The sequence below is a fragment of the Carettochelys insculpta genome, chromosome 1, assembly GCF_033958435.1.
Source record: "Carettochelys insculpta isolate YL-2023 chromosome 1, ASM3395843v1, whole genome shotgun sequence".
Taxonomy (NCBI): domain Eukaryota; kingdom Metazoa; phylum Chordata; order Testudines; family Carettochelyidae; genus Carettochelys; species Carettochelys insculpta.
The window spans coordinates 287170623-287188592 of record NC_134137.1 but is presented as its reverse complement, the minus strand read 5'-3'; the positions used below and the strand labels follow the sequence as shown (position 1 = coordinate 287188592).

At 48.0% G+C, this 17970-nt stretch overlaps 1 protein-coding gene across 1 annotated transcript; it reads left to right on the top strand.

The window, feature by feature from the left end:
• The first annotated feature begins 810 nt into the window (after window positions 1–810).
• On the top strand, window positions 811–16981 carry LOC142021857 (matrix Gla protein-like). The gene is made up of 6 exons (XM_075011109.1): window positions 811–829; window positions 7950–8021; window positions 10767–10907; window positions 12658–12693; window positions 14462–14537; window positions 16603–16981. The coding sequence occupies exons 3-6, from the start codon at window positions 10847–10849 to the stop codon at window positions 16745–16747; spliced, it is 318 nt and encodes a 105-aa protein (XP_074867210.1). The 5' UTR covers window positions 811–829; window positions 7950–8021; window positions 10767–10846; the 3' UTR covers window positions 16748–16981.
• The last annotated feature ends 989 nt before the right edge of the window (window positions 16982–17970 follow it).

Here is a 17970-nt window from a genome sequence, read left to right as displayed (position 1 = left end):
ACTAATACTGAATACTTCTTCAAAGAGCATTTAGTTAGCCTGTGGAATTCACTATCACTGGAGGTCATCAGTTCAAATACTTTGGCTGGAACTTAAAGTGATGGGCATTAATACCATGTATAGTAATGCATAGGAAGATAACAGTAATCCAGCCTCATGCTTCAGGGCATAATGATTTTTTCCTGCTTCCCGCATACAGTATTGCACAATAGTCTGGGTATATTATGCTTTCCCCCTGAACCACAGCTTTCCCTGAAGGCACTACCTGTAAAGAGAGACAAAAACCAGACTTTGTCTGATGTGGTACGACAAATCACGCTTCTTTATGACTGAAAAAATCTAGGGTGAGGACTTTTCAGAGGTGCCAGAGACCTGAGTGAGCCCTGCACCTCATAGCCCGAGGGTAGAAAGTGTGAATAGCTTACACTGAGAAGGTGAGTACACGTGTTTCCATTTCAGACAAAACAGGGTATTTTTTATAATAACAGATTCGATCCAATTCTGCATCTCAAAACAACTGCAGATTTTGGATCTCAAAAACCTGTCTAGAGTTTTTCGTCCAAAACAACCAATAAGATTCTTTTTACCCAGCCAATGAATGAGAGATGCTGGCTTGGAACAGAGTGAGATCACAGTCCCGTTCTTATCTGTCTGCAAGTCTGGACAGGAAACTAGACTGGATAAAACTCATCTGCCTCCAGAAAATGAGTCAGATCATGGCATTACACAACTGGAGTGGCAGGAGGTGGGAAGGAAAGTGCAGAGGAGAGAGGAATTCTGTTTTGTTGCCTCACAGGAGCTCAGATCAGCAGCATCCTGTGTTTTTACAGTAAGACTCTTGATGTTTTTAATCTAATTTTTATGTTTTTGAAATACCGTTTCAGTCTAGTTACTCATATGGATGCCTATGTCATAGTGTGTGAGCCCAGACAATTAGTAAAACAAAAATAATGTTAGCTCTCTTCTCTTCCTTCCTTCCCTTCCTTCCTTCCTTCCCAGGCTGTGGGAGAAATAGCTCAGTCAATTAGCCTGGGTGTGTGTGGTGAAGAGTTCATTGAGGGAAAACCAAGTACAGAGATGAAGTCTGTGAGGCCCATGGGCATTCTTATCACTTTTTGTAGTGAGTGCCCCAGCCTAGGTTCAGCTCCTGAGGAAGGTCCCTCTTCTCTACTCATGACTGCTCTACCCTCAAGTTAACAGGTTTATTGTTTCAGTTTAAGGAAGCTGTTGTGGAAAGGTGTGTTGTGGAAAGAGATGATCTCTCAGGTTAACATGGGCAGTCTCACAGAGAACTTTTAATATTAAGATTAAAAGCCTGAGCTAGCTCTGTATTCCTTGGAGAGGTGATGCAGGGAGAGAAACGATGGCTGAAGTGTTCCAGATGACCTGTATTGCTAAACAAGAGGGCAGCGAGGTTTAGTGCCCTCCCATGCTTTGGGCATTCGACAGCAGGGACTAGTCCAAAAACATCCCATGGTTACAGAACAATTTAATGAACTGAAGGCAGTTCCTTAACACCCTCTCCTTGTCCTACCTTCATCACTTTGTCCTATCCTGGTTTCAGCTTTAGCCAGTTGCTCTTCAGCCAGGGGCTGATTTCAGTTGGATGCCCAGGGAGACGGTGCTGTTTATATTTTATGTACAGGAGATGGTAAGTTAGGGGCTGTCCTACAACTTTGGTTGTCTCACAAAGCTGTCCCTCTTGTTTCCTTTTGATGTCAAGTAACACGGGGAGAGGAACAAACATTGCAGGAGATGCTGCACAGAAAGGAATGGTTGTCTGCAAGCATCCATTAGGTTCAGTCAAGGAGGGAGATTTGAGCCACCTCAGGATGTTTCATAAAAAGGGAAAAAAGAACAAACCAGGAAACTACAAACCAGTCAGTTTAACTTCTGTGCTGGGAAAGATAATGGAGGAAATATTTAAGGAATTCATCTGCAAACATCTGGATGAAAATAACAGCCAGCATGGATTTGTGAAGAACAAATCATGCCAGACCAATCTGATAGCTTTTTCAGACAGGATAACAAGTTTTGTGGATAAGGGAGAAGCGGTGGATGTGGTATATCTAGACTTTGGTAAAGCATTTGACACAGTCTCTTATGATCTTCTTATCAATAAACTAAGCAAATACAACTTAGATGGGCCACTATAAAGATGGGTGCATAACTGGCTGGATAACCATGCTCAGAGAGTAGTTATTAATGGTTTGTAGTCACGCTGGAAGGGCATAACAAGTAGGGTTCCTCAGTGATCCGTTTTGGGATTAGTTCTATTCAATATCTCCATCAATGATTTAGATATTGGCATAGAGAGTACGCTTATTAATTTTGCAGATGATACCAAGCTGGGAGTGGTTGCAACTACTTTGAATGAGAGGGTCATAATTCAAAATGATCTGGACAAAAGAGAGAAATGGTCTGAGGTAAACAAGATGAAGTTTAAAAAAGACAAATGCAAAGTACTCCACATAGAAAGAAACAATCAGCTTCATTCATGTAGAATGGGAAGTGACTGTCTAGGAAGGAGTTATGAAGAAAGGGACTTAGAGGTAATAGTGGACAACAAGCTCAATATGAGTCAACAGTGTGATACTGTTGCCAAAAAACCAAACACTCTTCTGGGACATGAGTGTTGCGAGCAAGACACAAGAAATCATTCTTCTACTCTACTCTGTGCTGATCAGGCCTCATTTGAACTATTGTGTCCAGTTCTGGGCACAACATTTCAAGAAAGATGTGGAGAAATTGGAGAAGGTCAAGAGAAGAGCAACAAGAATGATCAAAGGTCTAGAGAACATGAGCCATGAGGGAAGACTGAAAGAACTGGACTTGTTTAGTTTAGAAAAGAGAAGATGTAGAGGGGACATGATAGCAGTGTTCAAGTATCTCAAAGAGGGTTACAAGGAGGAAGGAGAAAAATTTTTCTCCTAGGCCTCTGAGGATAGGACAAGGAGCAATGGGCTAAAACTGCAGCAAGGGAGGTTTAGGTTGGACATCAGGAAGAACTTCCTAACTGTCAGGGTGGTTAAGCACTAGAATAAATTGCCTAGGGAGGTTGTGGACTCTCCATTGCTGGAGATATTTAAGAGCAGGCTTGATAGACACCTATTAGGGATGATGTAGATGGTGTTTGGTCCTGCCAAGAGGGCAAGGAATTGGACTCAACGACTTCTTGAGTTCCTTTCCAGTGTTCTATATGTAAGGCTGACAGACCTCAGTTGCCAGCCCCAGGGATAGAACCTGTGACCATAAGGTCTAACACTCTGCACTCTACCACATGAGCTAAAGGCTAGCTGGCTCCCAGCGAAGGCTGTAGAACAGAGACCTCACTCACCACACATGAGACCTCAGTGCCTTTGGGTACTACATATGATTCTATGAGTTCACCTCTGTAGTCACTTGGAGTTGGAAGAGGTATGTTTTGAGATCTGTGTCTCACAGAGTCACCCAGCAGGCTGCCTATGACTAGTGCTACACTCACCCCTCATGCTGACAGATTGATGCAAATGAGCACTCTTGAAAGTGAAAAATGGCCACTCATTTGCATATCTGAGTGGCTCATTTGCATATTCACAGATGAAAACAAACAGTGAACACTTGGTTCTGACTGCCAAAACCCCCTCTGTCACTGGCTCCTTATCCCTGGAAAAATCAGCGACAAAGGGCTGCTGACAAAGGGGGCTTTTGTCAGCAGCACCATGTCTTCACTGTTTGTTTTCTTCCGTGAACATGCAAATGAACCACTCGGGTATGCAAATGAGCATTCATTTTGCACGTTTGAGACTGCTTATTGGCATCAAGCTGCCGGCATATGGGGTGAGCGTAGCACTAGCTATGGATGTGCTTCTCTTGTCTTTAGGCAGGAGGAAGTCAGTCATCCACTCTCCACGAACACAACACTGAGCTGTGCCACATTCTAAAGCCTCAGAGCCATGCAGAAAATTGCTAGCTGATAAATGCACTGGAGAAGGTGGGGCTTGGCCCCTTCATCCCTGCGCCAGGAGGCAGGAGTGACTATGCCTTCCGTCTCTCTCCACTGGCTTGTGGAACGCGGCCAGTGCACTGGAATGGGGGAGCACACTGTGGGGCCCTATGGCGTAAGGGGCAGCTCTAGGAGAATATGTGGGTCAGCTCCTTGGTCCTTGCTCCAGCCCCAGACTGGCTCTGTGAATACCTGCATCTTTCCCTCGGTCTCCAGCTCAGAAATTCTGGCCTCAGGATGCTGTGCCTGGGCTGTGAGGGTCGTGAGGTGCTTGCACCAGGAACATGTGTAACAGCTGCCATCTTGGCTCACACATCTGAGGCATCCCAAGATAAAAGCATGAGTCTCCCACCACATCTTGAGCTAACAAGCCAGACTTTGTAACAGGGAGACTGTAAGAGTCAGTGTACTGTGCCAGGGGAAGATGTGGAACACACACTGAGCAGTGGGTTATGCCACTTGGCTAGCCAGCAAGTCATCATCTGTTCTCTATTACATTGGGGAGCCTTCATACAGATTATTTTTTTGCTGCTCCTCTAAGTCAAGAGTTGTACTGTGTCTGGGAATTAAGTTTGACCTTTCTTTGTAAATGGGAAGCTAAGGTTTTTAGCTGTTTGCTTAGTGTACACAAATAACAAGGAGTCCTGTAGCACCTTACAAACTAACACATTAATTAGGTTGAATAGTAACAGAGAGGAAGCTGTGCTAGTCTATACACGATCAAAACATATTGAGTCTGTTCTGGTGTGGCTATGGTCTGAAGAAGTGAGTCTGTCCCACGAAAGCTCACCTAATAAACTATTTTGCTAGTCTTTAAAGTGCTACTTGACTGCTTTTCGTTTTGATTAATTAGGTCATGAGTTGGGGGGTAAGACACACTTCAGAAGAAGTGAAGACTGAAGAAGTGGGTCTTACCCATGAAAGCTCATGACCTAATAAATGTGTTAGTCTGAAAGATGCTACAGGATCTTGTTATTTGTGAAGCTACAGGCTATCACGCCTACCCCTCTGAGACTGCTTAGGGCATATAATGTATTTTCTTTACCTTAATCCTGCTAATAGCTCATTTGGAAGCTGCCACCCTCAGCCGTGACAAGCTGCTGCCCAGTTCCAACTTTTCTGAGCTTTCTCTGTAAGGCTGTGGCTACCCTGTGGCCATAACTTGAAATAACTTCCTCAAATTGCGCAATGCAAATTGCATAATTATTTCAAGTTAACTTATTTCAAACTTGGTGCCATCCACACGGCACTGAAATTTGAAATAAGTGGTTATTACAAAGTCTCTGCTACCCCTTGTCATATGGAACGGAACGGAATACTGTGCTCGAAATATTTCGAGCACGATATTTAGTCACAGAATAGCAACTATAGCATAGTCATAGCCTAAGTGTGTGTTGGTTAGTGGAGGGAAAAGAACATTATTGTTGGGGGCCTCTTTAGTAACTTCAGCTTTTCTCTACTAGGCCACTGAGGGTAGGTCTACACAGCAAAGTTATTTCGAAACATCTCTCCTAATGTCAACACAATGCAACTGCTACTTCACAATAATTTTGGAACAGCGGTGGCTTATTTTGAAATAAGTAAAGCTCATTGTAGCTACATCTACACTAGCACACTACGTCGAAATAGCCTATTTCGAAGTAAGGACATCAAAATAGGCTACTTCGACGCATATCGTCTACACATCCTCCAGGGCTGGTGCCGTCGACATTCTACGTCGAAGTAGCGACGGGCAACATTAAAAGGAGCCGCCCTGGAAGGAAATGTGGAGCGTCCACACACACAAGTGCTCCCTGTCGAAATAAGGGGCCAGCAAAGCCCCAAGCTGCTCCCTTAAAGGGCCTCTCTCAGACACACTTGCCCTGCACAGCACGAGATCCACAGAGCCAACAACCAGTTGCAGACCCTGGACATGCAGCATGGACCCCCGGCTGCAGCAGCAGCAGCCAGAAGCCCTGGGCTAAGGGCTGCTGCATGCGGTGACAATAGAGCCCTGCAGGGGCTGGACAGAGCGTCTCTCAGTCCCTCAGCTGATGGCTGCCATGGAGGACCCTGCTATTTCGAAGTAGCGGGACGCAGATCATCTACACACGCCTTACTTCAACGTTGAACGTCGAAGTAGGGCGCTATTCCCATCTTTGGATGGGAATAGCGATTTCAAAGTCTCACCGCCTAACGTCGATTTCAACGCCGAAATAGCACACGGCACGTGTAGACGCACCCTGTGTGAGGAATAGTGCCTATTCTGAAATAGCTATTTCAAAATAGGGGCTCTGTAGGCCGGGAATAGAGCTTATTTAGAAATAAGAGAGAGTGCAGTGGTGTCCATTACACTTCCTGTTCGCTGCATGTGATGAACGGGACAGCGAGATGTGGCGAATGGAGCACTGAACTCCACCCGCTCCACTCATGTACCCACCAGTTGATGGGACAAGTTCCTGGAGGCAGCCACGGTACCACTCAGCATGCCTCCAGCCGCGAGGCCCGACTCAGCTCCGGCTGCAGTAGTGTGCCTGCTCCCGCCCCAGGGCAACTCCAGCCCTGGCAACAGAGCTCCTTCAGCCCAAGGGCGGCTCCAGCTGTGGTGAGTGATCTCTCAGTGAGAGTGGGGTGGGGGGGTCATACCTGGCTCGGGGGTGGGATTGTGCCTGGCTTGAAGGGGGCAGTGCATGGCTGGGCAGTGGGTGCTGTGGCAATTGGGTGAATTTGTTTGGGATACCACTGCCATAGTGCATCCGATGGGTCTTTCGAAATAGGCTCTATGTGTGTGGACAGTGTATTTCAACATAGCTAAGTGCTATTTCACAATGCGTTTGGTGTGTATCTGCGCTATTTCAGAATAAGCTCCCTCCGAATAGTTTATTTCAAAGTAAGGCTGTTGTGTAGACACACCTCGGCCACGTCTACCCTAGCACCTTTCTTTCAGAAGGGGCATGGTAATGAGCCACATTGGCAGATGCTAATGAGGCGCTGCCAGGAATATGCAGCGCCTCATTAGCATAATTCTGGCTGCGGCGATTCGGAAGTGCTGCTTTCGAATCGTGCTCTGCCTGTGTAGCCGGGGGTCTTTTGAAAGGACTTCCCAGTCTTCAAAAGCCCCTTCTTCCTAAAACCAAATAGTCTGAGGCATCCTTTCAAAAGACCCCTGTTTACCCGAGCAGCACACAATTCAAAAGTGTCACTTTCAAACTGCGCGCAGCTGGCAGTAGGCTAATGAGGCGCTGCATATTAGCGCCTCATTAGCATCTGCTGATGGGGCTCGTTACCATGCCCCTTTCGAAAGGAAGGGGCTAGTGCAGACGTAGCCCTTAAGAAGGGACTCCAGCCAACAGTAAGAAAGTGTGTGAGGAGGAGGAGAAACTTCAGAAACTTCCACCGTTTGCAGGCAGTTAATAGTAGCCCCGTCCTGTTACTACTGCACGCCGGAGGATGCTGTTAGATGGCTAGGGCTGGGAGTGGGGTGTTGGGCTGGATGCATTCCATGGAGTGTGAGCATTTGGGGCTTTTCCTGGTGTGGTAGGGTGTAGCTCCTGGGGAGGGGGGTGAGTGTGTAAGATCCTCACAGTGCATTGCAGGTGTCCCGGTTGACCAGCTCTTCTGAGAGTGGTTCTGACTCAGTGCATGATTATTGGAAAGTGAGTGAGGAGGAGGTGAATTCAGCCATCAAGGAAAGACACTAGACCTCCATTGAGGGAGCCTCTGCCCACGGCTGGTTAACAGTTTGGACCCAGATAGCTTGCTCTAGACGTGGCCTCGACCCCATTAGTGACTGGCATCCGCTCTGGCTCCCTCACTCTCTCCTGGCTCAATTTCCTGAGGTTTCTGGTTTCCTGCCTGAGGGCAGAAGGTGTTTTTGGCACAGAAGGTGGGAGCCTGGGGGTGGAGGGTGGATCCAGCGGGGCGAGGGAGGAGAGGAGGAGTTACTGAACACTGGCTGTAAATAAAAAGGCCCCTTCCTCTCCAGTTAATGCTACAGGACGCCGGGAGAACTCCCCCTTAGACAAGAGCTGCAGACTGAACAGGAAGCAAGTCCAGAGTGAGTATGCAGAGACCTCTCTGTAGTTACTTAGTTATTCATGTCTGTGCAGTGCTGTGTGGCAGTAAAATGTTAGCGAGACGCTGTGGAATGTATGATTATTATCTCAATTGCCCATGGCAAGGGCCCCAGGGCTGCCGCTGCTGCACTATCTTTCACTCAGGGACTTCAGAAACCTCCACCGTCTGCAGGCAGTTAATAGTAGCCCCATCCTGTGACTACTGCACGCCGGAGGATGCTGTTAGATGGCCAGGGCTGGGACTGGGGTGTTGAGCTGGATGCGTTCCATGGGGTGTGAGCATTTGGGGCTTTTCCTGGTGGAGTAGGGTGTAGTTCCTGGGGAGGGGTGTGTGTGTAAGAAGCCTGGGGGTGGGCATGAGCCCCTGCAAGTGAATGCAATTCCCACAGCAACAGCACAAAGGCTCACTGGGGGACAGGGCAGGAGAGTGGTTAATTTGCCTTCCAGCAATGCCTGTTTGTGGGCTGAAGTGAAGTGTGTGGGCTCACGCCTGCTCGCGTCAGGCCCTCGCTTCTGCGGTGGCTGTGTGTGATGCCTCAGGCATTCTGGCAGCGGGAGCAATGCCCAGGCGGACTCAGCCCTGGTGGACGGGACAGGTACATAGAGGGGGTTGGCTAATACCGTGTAACCCTATCACCAGCACGTTTCTCTGCATGTCCTTCCAACACCTCCCTCTCTGGGTACTGGTCACTATCTCTCCAGGCTCACTCATTGTCCCTCTTGCTAGCCTTCCTGCAGGGCTGCTGGAGTGACTCCCATTTAAGCCCATGAAATCCACATTCTGTAAAATCCCTGGAGCCAGATAGTATTCTGAGAAATCCTTAACAGGGCCCAGAGATGCTCTTAAAAATTGCCAATCACTGCTCTCAAATCCAGGAGGTGCTGGAGTGGGAGGGGGCAGAGGAAGGAAAGGGAACTGGGAAAAAGGGATCAGAGAAGACCTGGTGCGAGGCATATCAGACACCAGTTCTACTCTCTACCACAGAGTACTGGGGGCTCCTTCTCATCTCAGGTCAAGAGTCATGTATACAGAATCTGTGTGTGTGTACGAGCGAGAACGGGGCTGGTGGTGGAAAGACATGGTGTGCAGTCCCCTTCAGTGTTGGGCAAAAGAAAGAAGGAAAGCACCTTATTCTCAATGGGGGGGGGCCTGGTTACAGGCTCTGTTGATTTCAGGTCTCCCATCTGCCCCAGGCTCAGAGGATCTGGACAAGAACTGGGAGTTCGGAGTTAACTATTTTGTGGCCGTGGGAGGGTGATTGGCAAAGCCTAGGGTAATCTGGTCCTTTCACAGGTCCAAGGTGCAGTTCAATAGGGAATCATTTAGTTCCTGGCAAAATTCAGGTGCATTATAGGGTCCCTTTCAGGCACCTGCAGAGTGTGAATCCGCCAGGAGAGGGCTGTACATGTGTAACCACCATGACAAGGAGTAATGGTGACAACTGAACAAATGTCTCACTGGCTTCTGGGACCAGCCTGAGCTGGATTTGTGCACAGGCTGTGTGACAGCTCCAGACCCCTGGAAAATTCTGCATGCCATCCCACCGGCTGGCCAGGGGAGCTAAGTCACAGATCCTCAGTGAGCTCCATTTGCTGGAACGGCCCCTTAGTACTGCCTGGCTCAGACACAGCCACTGACCAGTGTACCCGGCACTCACATATGATGCTCTAGCTGTGGCTTCACATGTGGTTTAAGTGAAACCACTGATCCCACCTCACTTCTCTGTGAGTTGGCTGCTATGAGGTTACAGCAGACAGTGCACATCTCCCTAGGGCAGCGAGCCTGAGAAACTGGTGTCGGAAGTTGGACCAGAGTTTCCCACATAGCAGGCCAACATATTTGTGCTAGACCATTGGAGCAGACCCTGCATTTCTTCTGGCTCCTGCTGGCCTGCAGAGCAATGGGTTTGGGCTGAACTTGGGTCCCTTTGTGCAGGGAAGAATGTTAGTACCAGGTCACATTCCAAGAGCCAGCGGCTCAGAGTGAAGAATTCACCCAGAGAAAAAACAGCGCCATTTGTCTCAGGGAGCAACGTTTGCTTGGGACCCCAGAGGACAAATGTAGAGACATGTTTCTAGGGGCAACTGCAGTATAAATGCGAATTAGCAGGAATCCCAGCAGATGGAATCCCATCAGGGCTTGTGTACCATGGAGGGCACAGTAGGGTGTGTATAGGGCAAACAGCCGGAGTGCGCACCTCTCTTACCCCCGGCAGTGCAAGCTGAGCAGAGCTGGGCCACATTAGGGACCAGTTTGAGGGGAAGCCAAGGATGGAACATTTGAGATCAAGCTTCCACATCTCTCCAGGAAGGAGAGGGTTGGTCCCATTCCTTCCAGCCATGGAGCCGACGGACTGTGTGGGCTCTGTGTGTGCACCCAAAGTGGTGACGGCATGGAGGGGAGAACAGAAGTGGAATAAGGGAGGTAAGTATGAGTCGTGCCCCTTCATGTCTGGAATTACACTCCTGTTGTTCAGCATGGCTGGGCAGGCAGTGTTAACAGCTCACCTCCCTTCGAACTCTGGCACCCACCCCCTCAGCAGGGGTGGGGAGGGAGCGTACCCACCCCACCACCACAGGCTGATCAGACCTGTTTGTAGAGCGTGTTTTCTAACAGTCCCATAGAAGGTGCGTGCCAGCCTGGCCTTACCTTCCCCAGGGGCCATTGCATTCCAACCCCCCCCCACTCTGCTTTCATAATAAACACTCCCCTGCTAACTTTGCAGCCTGCCCAGAATTTCCCGCTGCCTTCAGTGGAAAGCAGTAAGGCCGAGACTGAGAAAGTGCAAGAGGCGACTTGCCCATAATGCGGACCCTCATCCTCTTCACGCTCCTGGCTGTTTTGGTGGTGGCAGCTTTCTGTTATGGTAGGTGACCTGTTTTACTGAAGCTTGTTTGGCGCGTCAACCAGCCACTCACACTGCTTGGTCAAGTCAGAGGTTTTGCTTTGTTGGATAGCTCCCCTTCTCTGCTGCTGGCTTCTAGCCTATCCTCCACCCCAGAACTCCCCTGACCAACATGTCAGACCACCGCCTCTCCTCCAGAGCTCAATCACCAGCATGCTTATGCCCCCAATCTAGAGCTGCCTGTGCTTTGGACCCTTCCGCTTTTCCACACACCATTCCATCACCATTGCATACTATCCCCCACTTCCCGACAATCCCAATCCGTGTGGATCACAGACAGAGGAGACAGAAGAGACCTAATTAGGCCTCCCTTGGTCAATGCAGCTTGTGGTGCACTGGAGGGAAGATCCCAGGTACTCTGTACATGTCAAAGTGGTAAGGGAAATTCCTGATTATAGATTCAAGGCCATACCTACTGTATGTTTGGATCTGTCTGTCAATCTGTCTGTTTATCTGTCAGTCTGCTTGTTCAAGGGCTCCTCCTATATGGTGAGAGCTAGGACCTCCACATTCGGTATGCAGTTTCTTCTTAGCACAACTTAAAGCAAAGTAAGGGTTTGGTTGTGCCAGGAAAAAAGGGATGTGCCTGGAAGGGGATTTCTTCTTCTAAGACCATACTGAAAAGGGACAGAACACCAGGCAGGTTAAAGGGGCTGTTTGGGGGGCAGTGACCCCATCTGGGACTGCCGCAGCCCTGAGCCTCCCACCTCCCCAGCGCCCATTGGGGTGGGAGGGCAAAAGCTTCTTCCCCTCCCCCATTCATACAGGAACACTACTGGCTCGTCCCCTGCTTCAGCGAATGTAGGGCAAGTGCACAGAAAGTGCTGCAGTCTTCACTCTGGCAGGCGAGTGCAGGGGGCAGATGAACCTGGACCTGCCCCAGGCGGGGACATGCACCCCACCCCTGGCTGTGCCCGCTGGAGCTGCAGAGGCCATAGAGAAGTTCTACTCACCTCACCCCAAGCTGCTGTTGTGAGAGAGGGCTGGGGTAGTCCTCTCTCCCTGCGGCAACCTGTGTACTGAACCCCTCAAACCCAACCCCACTCCAGGGCAAAGATTATAATGGAGCATGGACGTTTCCATTTTATTTTCCAAAACCCCAGCATTAATTAAGTTAATGGCCTGAACAAAGCTGGGTAAACCTAGTTTCCTATAAGAAGGTGACACTCTGAACTGCCCCTGGATTGCCGTTCTGTTGCATCCTCAGCTACTTCCCTTTCCTTTGTTAATGGCAAGTGAGATTTCTTCTCCCCCATCGCTGTCTCCTTTTGTAATATCACCCTCATTTTTTCAAGACTGTATGTTCTTGCATGCTAATGGAGGGATCAGACCTTGCACTGAAATATACATCTATGGTGATGATTTGTACTTCTATAGCATTGTCCTTCTAAAGATCTCAAAGGGCTTTAAAAATGTAAATTCACTTATTAAGCAGCCTGCCCCCACTGTGAAGTAAACAGATAAAGGAACAGAGGGTCAGTGATGCTCCCAAGGATAACATAGTAAATCAGTGGCACAGCCATGGATAGAACTCAGTAGTTCAGTCCTATGTTCTGACCACAAAGTGGCACTGTTCCTTTCCTTGCTTTTCTTTTCAAACAGTGAATGAGAATCTCAGTCTCTCTTCCCTTTGGTTTATTGATGGTGAGTGAAAAAATCTGTGTTTCATAACTATGGTGCCTCAGTGAATGTTCTCCTCTTCTTTCCCCAGAGTCCCACGAGAGTGCGGAATCCTATGAGATTTTTGGTAAGAGACAATTTTGCTACTGTGTTTAAATTAGAGGGGAAGTAAGACAAAACCATACTCAGTCGTCTTCCCCACTCTGTTAGAGGTTCAGCTCAGGCCAGCCCTACAGTAGACCTTAGAATTGATTGTAGAGACACGATTCCAGCTATGGCAAATTCCAGCTATGGCAATTGCTGTAGCTGGAACTGACTTATCTACTACTGACTTACTAACATTCCTAACTCCTTGCAAGACTGAGGAGTTCAGGGGTCAACTGTCAACCCCTGATAGTTCGATTTTGAAGGTGCATGAAATAGAACCCTGGAAAATCGACCATGACTGGGTTGATCTTCCGGGTAGTGAAGACATAGCCTGAGAATGGCCAGCGTGAGAGTGGCAAACTGGTGAAAATTAGAAAGGGAGAATATGCCAATCCAGACAAACTGTATTTCTTTGGTGACAGAATTTCAGGATGAGTGAAAGAGGGGGCAGAAAAAAAGATAAAATACATGTTGAATCCAGGAAAGCGTTTGACACAATGTCTTAAAAATCCTACCTGACAACTAACTGGAATTAACTTTGATCACTGACACAGGCCCAGAAAAGGGTCTTAGAAAATGCAATTGATAAACAGCAGAGTGCTGAGCTTGGGCAGAGCTGCCTAAGAGGTGCTGTAGAGATATGCCACATCTGGTATTCAGCCACTAATGAGAGGCTGTAAGGTAACTCATTCTCCACCACCCCCACTGCCTTTCCCTCTTCACTAGGAGAAGCAGCTGAGATTGGCAGGCATGTGGAGCTATTACTCATCTGGAAAAAGAAGTAAACAGCATGTTGACTCAATTTGAAGAGGATGATAAATTTGGGGACGGAGCAATCATAAAAAGCAATCTAAACAAGTTTAGAGCATAGAGGGATAGAAGTTTAATATTTTTAAAGAAATATACCCTGGGCAAATGCAAGTTGGCACAATTGGGGAAACATAATTCAAAATGTAGGTCAGCAGGGGCAGGAGGACCCAGGGAAAGCAGTAAATGATAAAGGTGAGGTTAGGTAATACTGTAATATGAAATGGCAGCCAAAAAAAAAGTGCCACTATAACTTTGGGCTGTACCTGCAGAGGCATCAGATTGGGGTGCAGGTCAGAGATGGGGTTTGTTTTTATGGTACAAGAAAGTCCTTGGGACATGTGATTAATCTATATCCTGACAACCCAGGGAAATGGGATAATCCTGGCTAAGTATTTGACAAATATAAGCCCCATAAAGAGAGCTGAGAGGAGCCCACCTAGTGTGGTTAAAAGAGAGGAGTTACTAGCCAATGAGCAATTTAGGTTGAATATTAAGGAAAAAGATGTGTGATCTATTAGAGTGTGGAATAATCTCCCTAGAGCAATGAGGGAAGCCCCACTGGCTGCTTTTTTGAAGTTGATCTGGAGAATGCACTGTAAGAAACAAGCAGTGGCAGCTGGATGGCCCTTTCCATCCTTAACTTATGGAAAGAGAGAAGCAGGCTAGTAGAGAGCATGAACTCAGGAAGAGGAGGAGGCTGGCAAGAATGACAGGCTTGGGGAATATGGGATGCTCATGCCAGTGAGAGACTGGTAGTTTGCAGGACTTTGGAGCACAGGAAGCTAGTGAAAACAGGAGGTGGATGGGGTCCAGTGTTTCATTGTGAATGAGAGGACAAGTGGTGTGTTGGCAAAGCAGGATTTGCTGTAAGCAGTCGATCATCTTCATTTCAATGATGCATTAATTAAAAATAAATAAACACTCTCTCACTTCACCAGATCCCTTCATAAACAGACTGCATGCCAACAACTTCATGCGAGATCAGTCAAGACGAAACTTCATTGTGCAGGAGAGGTATGTTTTCAGTGGGGCTTAGAACACGGATAGAAGGGGATGGGGTGGTGAAGATCTCGTCTAAGCAGGTTTAAGATGGTGCCAAGGAGGGAGGCCAGTGCCGTTATCCTGGAGACAGAATCTCCTTTCATCTTGGGGATCCCACCGGGGAACCCAAAACTGACCGAAGATAGAGGAAGATTACCATGGAGAGTATGTAGTATAGGGGCACTTTTTTGTGCCTGTAGGGTGGGGGTGGGCAAGGTGTGGCCTGCGGGCTGAATCTGGCCCACTGAGCCTTTTAATCTGGCCTGTGTCTAGCTCCTACAGTGGAGAGGCGGAAGAGTGTCAAGTGCCTCCCCCAGGAAAATCTCTCAGATCCCATCGGCTGGCTAATAGGAGCTCAGAGATTTTGCTGGGGAGTGGGAGGGAGGCATGAAACTGGCCAATGGGAGCTAAGATGTTGTGGTAGGGGCAGGGCAGCTGAACATAATTTCTCAGCTCCCATTGGCTGGTTTCGAAGCCTCGTGGACAGGTCAAGGCAGATCCCAGACTCCACACCCCATCGATAGAAAAGCGCAACTCTTGACTGCTTGCCAAAATCTTGGAGTGCCCCCTCCCCAAAAAAATTATTGCCCACCCCTGCCATAGGGCATGAAATAATCAGTCTGATGACAGCACTGGAGGAGAGTGGGGAAATCACTGGTGGAAGTCCTGAGAGGAAGGATTGTCCAACAGACACCAGCCTAGGCCTTGGGGAGACCCACGTTAGTTCCCTGATCCACCACTGACTTCCTTTGTGTCAATTCAGTGAGGCTTTCTGTGCCTCACTTCCATAGACAGCCCTGCCCTATCTCATAGGAGTGTGGGGCTACGTCTACACGTGAAGCCTACATCGAAATAGGCTATTTCGATGAATAACGTCTACACGTCCTCCAGGGCTGGCAACGTCGATGTTCAACTTCGACGTTGCGCGGCACCACATCGAAATAGGCGCTGCGAGGGAACGTCTACATGCCAAAGTAGCACACATCGAAATAAGGGTGCCAGCAACAGCTGCAGACAGGGTCACAGGGCAGACTCAACAGCAAGCCGCTCCCTTAAAGGGCCCCTCCCAGACACAGTTGCACTAAACAACACAAAATACACAGAGCTGACAATTGGTTGCAGACCCTGTGCATGCAGCATGGATCCCCAGCTGCCGCAGCAGCAGCCAGAAGCCCTGGGCTAAGGGCTGCTACCCACGGTGACCACAGAGCCCCGCAGGGGCTCGAGAGAGAGCGTCTCTCAACCCCTCAGCTGATGGACGCCATGGCGGACCCTGCTATTTCGAAGTTGCGGGAAGCGCAACGACTACACGGTCCCTACTTCGATGTTGAACGTCGAAGTAGGGCACTATTCCTATCCCCTGATGGGGTTAGCGACTTCGACGTCTCGCTGCCTAACGTCGAAGTTAACTTCGAAATAGCGCCCGGCGCGTGTAGCCGTGACGGGCGCTATTTCGAAGTTAGTGCCACTACTCCGAAGTAGCGTGCACGTGTAGACACGGCTTGGAGGTGATAAGATTATGAGGTGCTCAATTTCTACTGTGATGGAGGCCACCCAAACCCTTAAAAATAGACAGAAATGGTTTGGGGAGAAGGAGAGAGGAACCCAGAGCTGAACTGCATGGGTCAGTACAGGAGAGATTCACAGGCACCGAGGCATCGGCTCTCATCTCTTACACTGCTGATGGGTTCACATGTCCCCATGTGAGAAGGCTAGATGGCCCCTTTATGGGATGTTCCCACGCCTTTACCTATCCCAGGCAACATGATAGATCTGAATAGCTTATGGCAGTACTTCGAGCCACTAAGGAAGTAAGACCTGCTCCTTCGCCAGCAAAAGACTCTACAGTCCCCATCTGCTGCGAATGGTACTTGGGAAAGGGCTCAGAGCAGGGTCGTTGCATTGGCAGAGCCGAGGATGGCTGAAAGAATTCCAGAGGCATGTGTGAGAAGGTGGGGCAGGAGGTCCTGACCACAAACAGCAACATTTCAAACAGTGACTCACTCTCTTGTTCCTTTCCCCTTCCTTGCCTGTGCAGGATCAGAGAACGCAATAAGAGCCCGCAGGAACGCCAGCGAGAGATATGCGAGGACTACAATCCCTGTGAGCGCTATGCCATGCGCCATGGCTACATTGCTGCCTACAAGCGCTACTTTGGGCAGCGGAGGAGCAAGTTAGAGTGACAGGTTCCCATTCCCGGCGCCTGGAGCCCGGGTTCAGTACCTAGAAGGAGTGAAGTCTCTGAAACCTGTTAAGTTGCTTGTTCACTGTATGTTATCCTGCCTGCTGCTTCACTCCCCTATAGCCAAGGATTCCTAGATTTTGTGTCAATTAGCCTGATGCCGATGCAGAGGAGATTGGACAGGTGCCAGGATGTGGGTGTTTATTACACAATAAACTGCTGGTTTGATACTGTTTCTTTGTGACTCCTGGTTTTTCTTCTAAAGCGAGGGTTACTTTTTCTCTCTATATTTGACAACAGTACTGCGGCAAATACGAACACCTATAAATCAGATCAGTTTTACAGGATGTGACACACAGAATTTTGAACTCGACAGTCGGGGATCTGAAACTGGCTTTAATTTCCACAAGTGACTGGTAATTGTGGGTGCTTAACTTGAGACATCTTAGAGAGGCCTGATTTTCACTGGATGGATTCTTGTTTTTTTTTTGAAAATCAAACCCCTTTGAGATGTCTCAGATGGGATCCAAACTTACTAACCAATTGTTCATCATTGATTTTTCTGCCTACATTTTCACAAGATCTGCTACACGACCCCCTGTCCATACAACATCTCCGTTTGAACTAGTGACATCAGTACAAACTAAAATTTCATACAATTACCTGTTTATACTTCTCTACATGCTATACATTGAGATGTACAGTACACAATTATATTCAAATTGATTGCTTAAACATGAGCAAGTAAGTCATTTTTCAGTAAGTCTGCTGGGATTCTTTTATATTATAATGTTTGGTTTCTGTGAGCAAGTAGTTTATAAACAAGGTAAAATTTAAGGGTGGGGCGGGATACAAGAAAACTCAGACTCCTGAAAGGGGTACAATAATCCGCAAAAGGGGGAGAGCTACTGTTTTAGAGGACAGCCGCAGACAGTAGGATAAGGGCTTTCTGTTATCTGTGTGTCCTCAGAAATGATTTCAACAAAAGATATATACCGGGTACACATTATGTCAGGGAGTCTATGTGTATCGCTGGCTTAAAATCTGTTATATGGTCTGAGTAGGAGCTTGTATATCTATTTTAAAATAAACTACGTGGTTAAGACTGAAAGTTGATGATTGCTGGGGAAAAAAGAGCATGGTAACTAAAATATATAAACAAATACAGAAAAAATAAGTCCAGTTTTTGGAAAGCCTTGAAATTCAAAGTTCAGGGTATGCTTA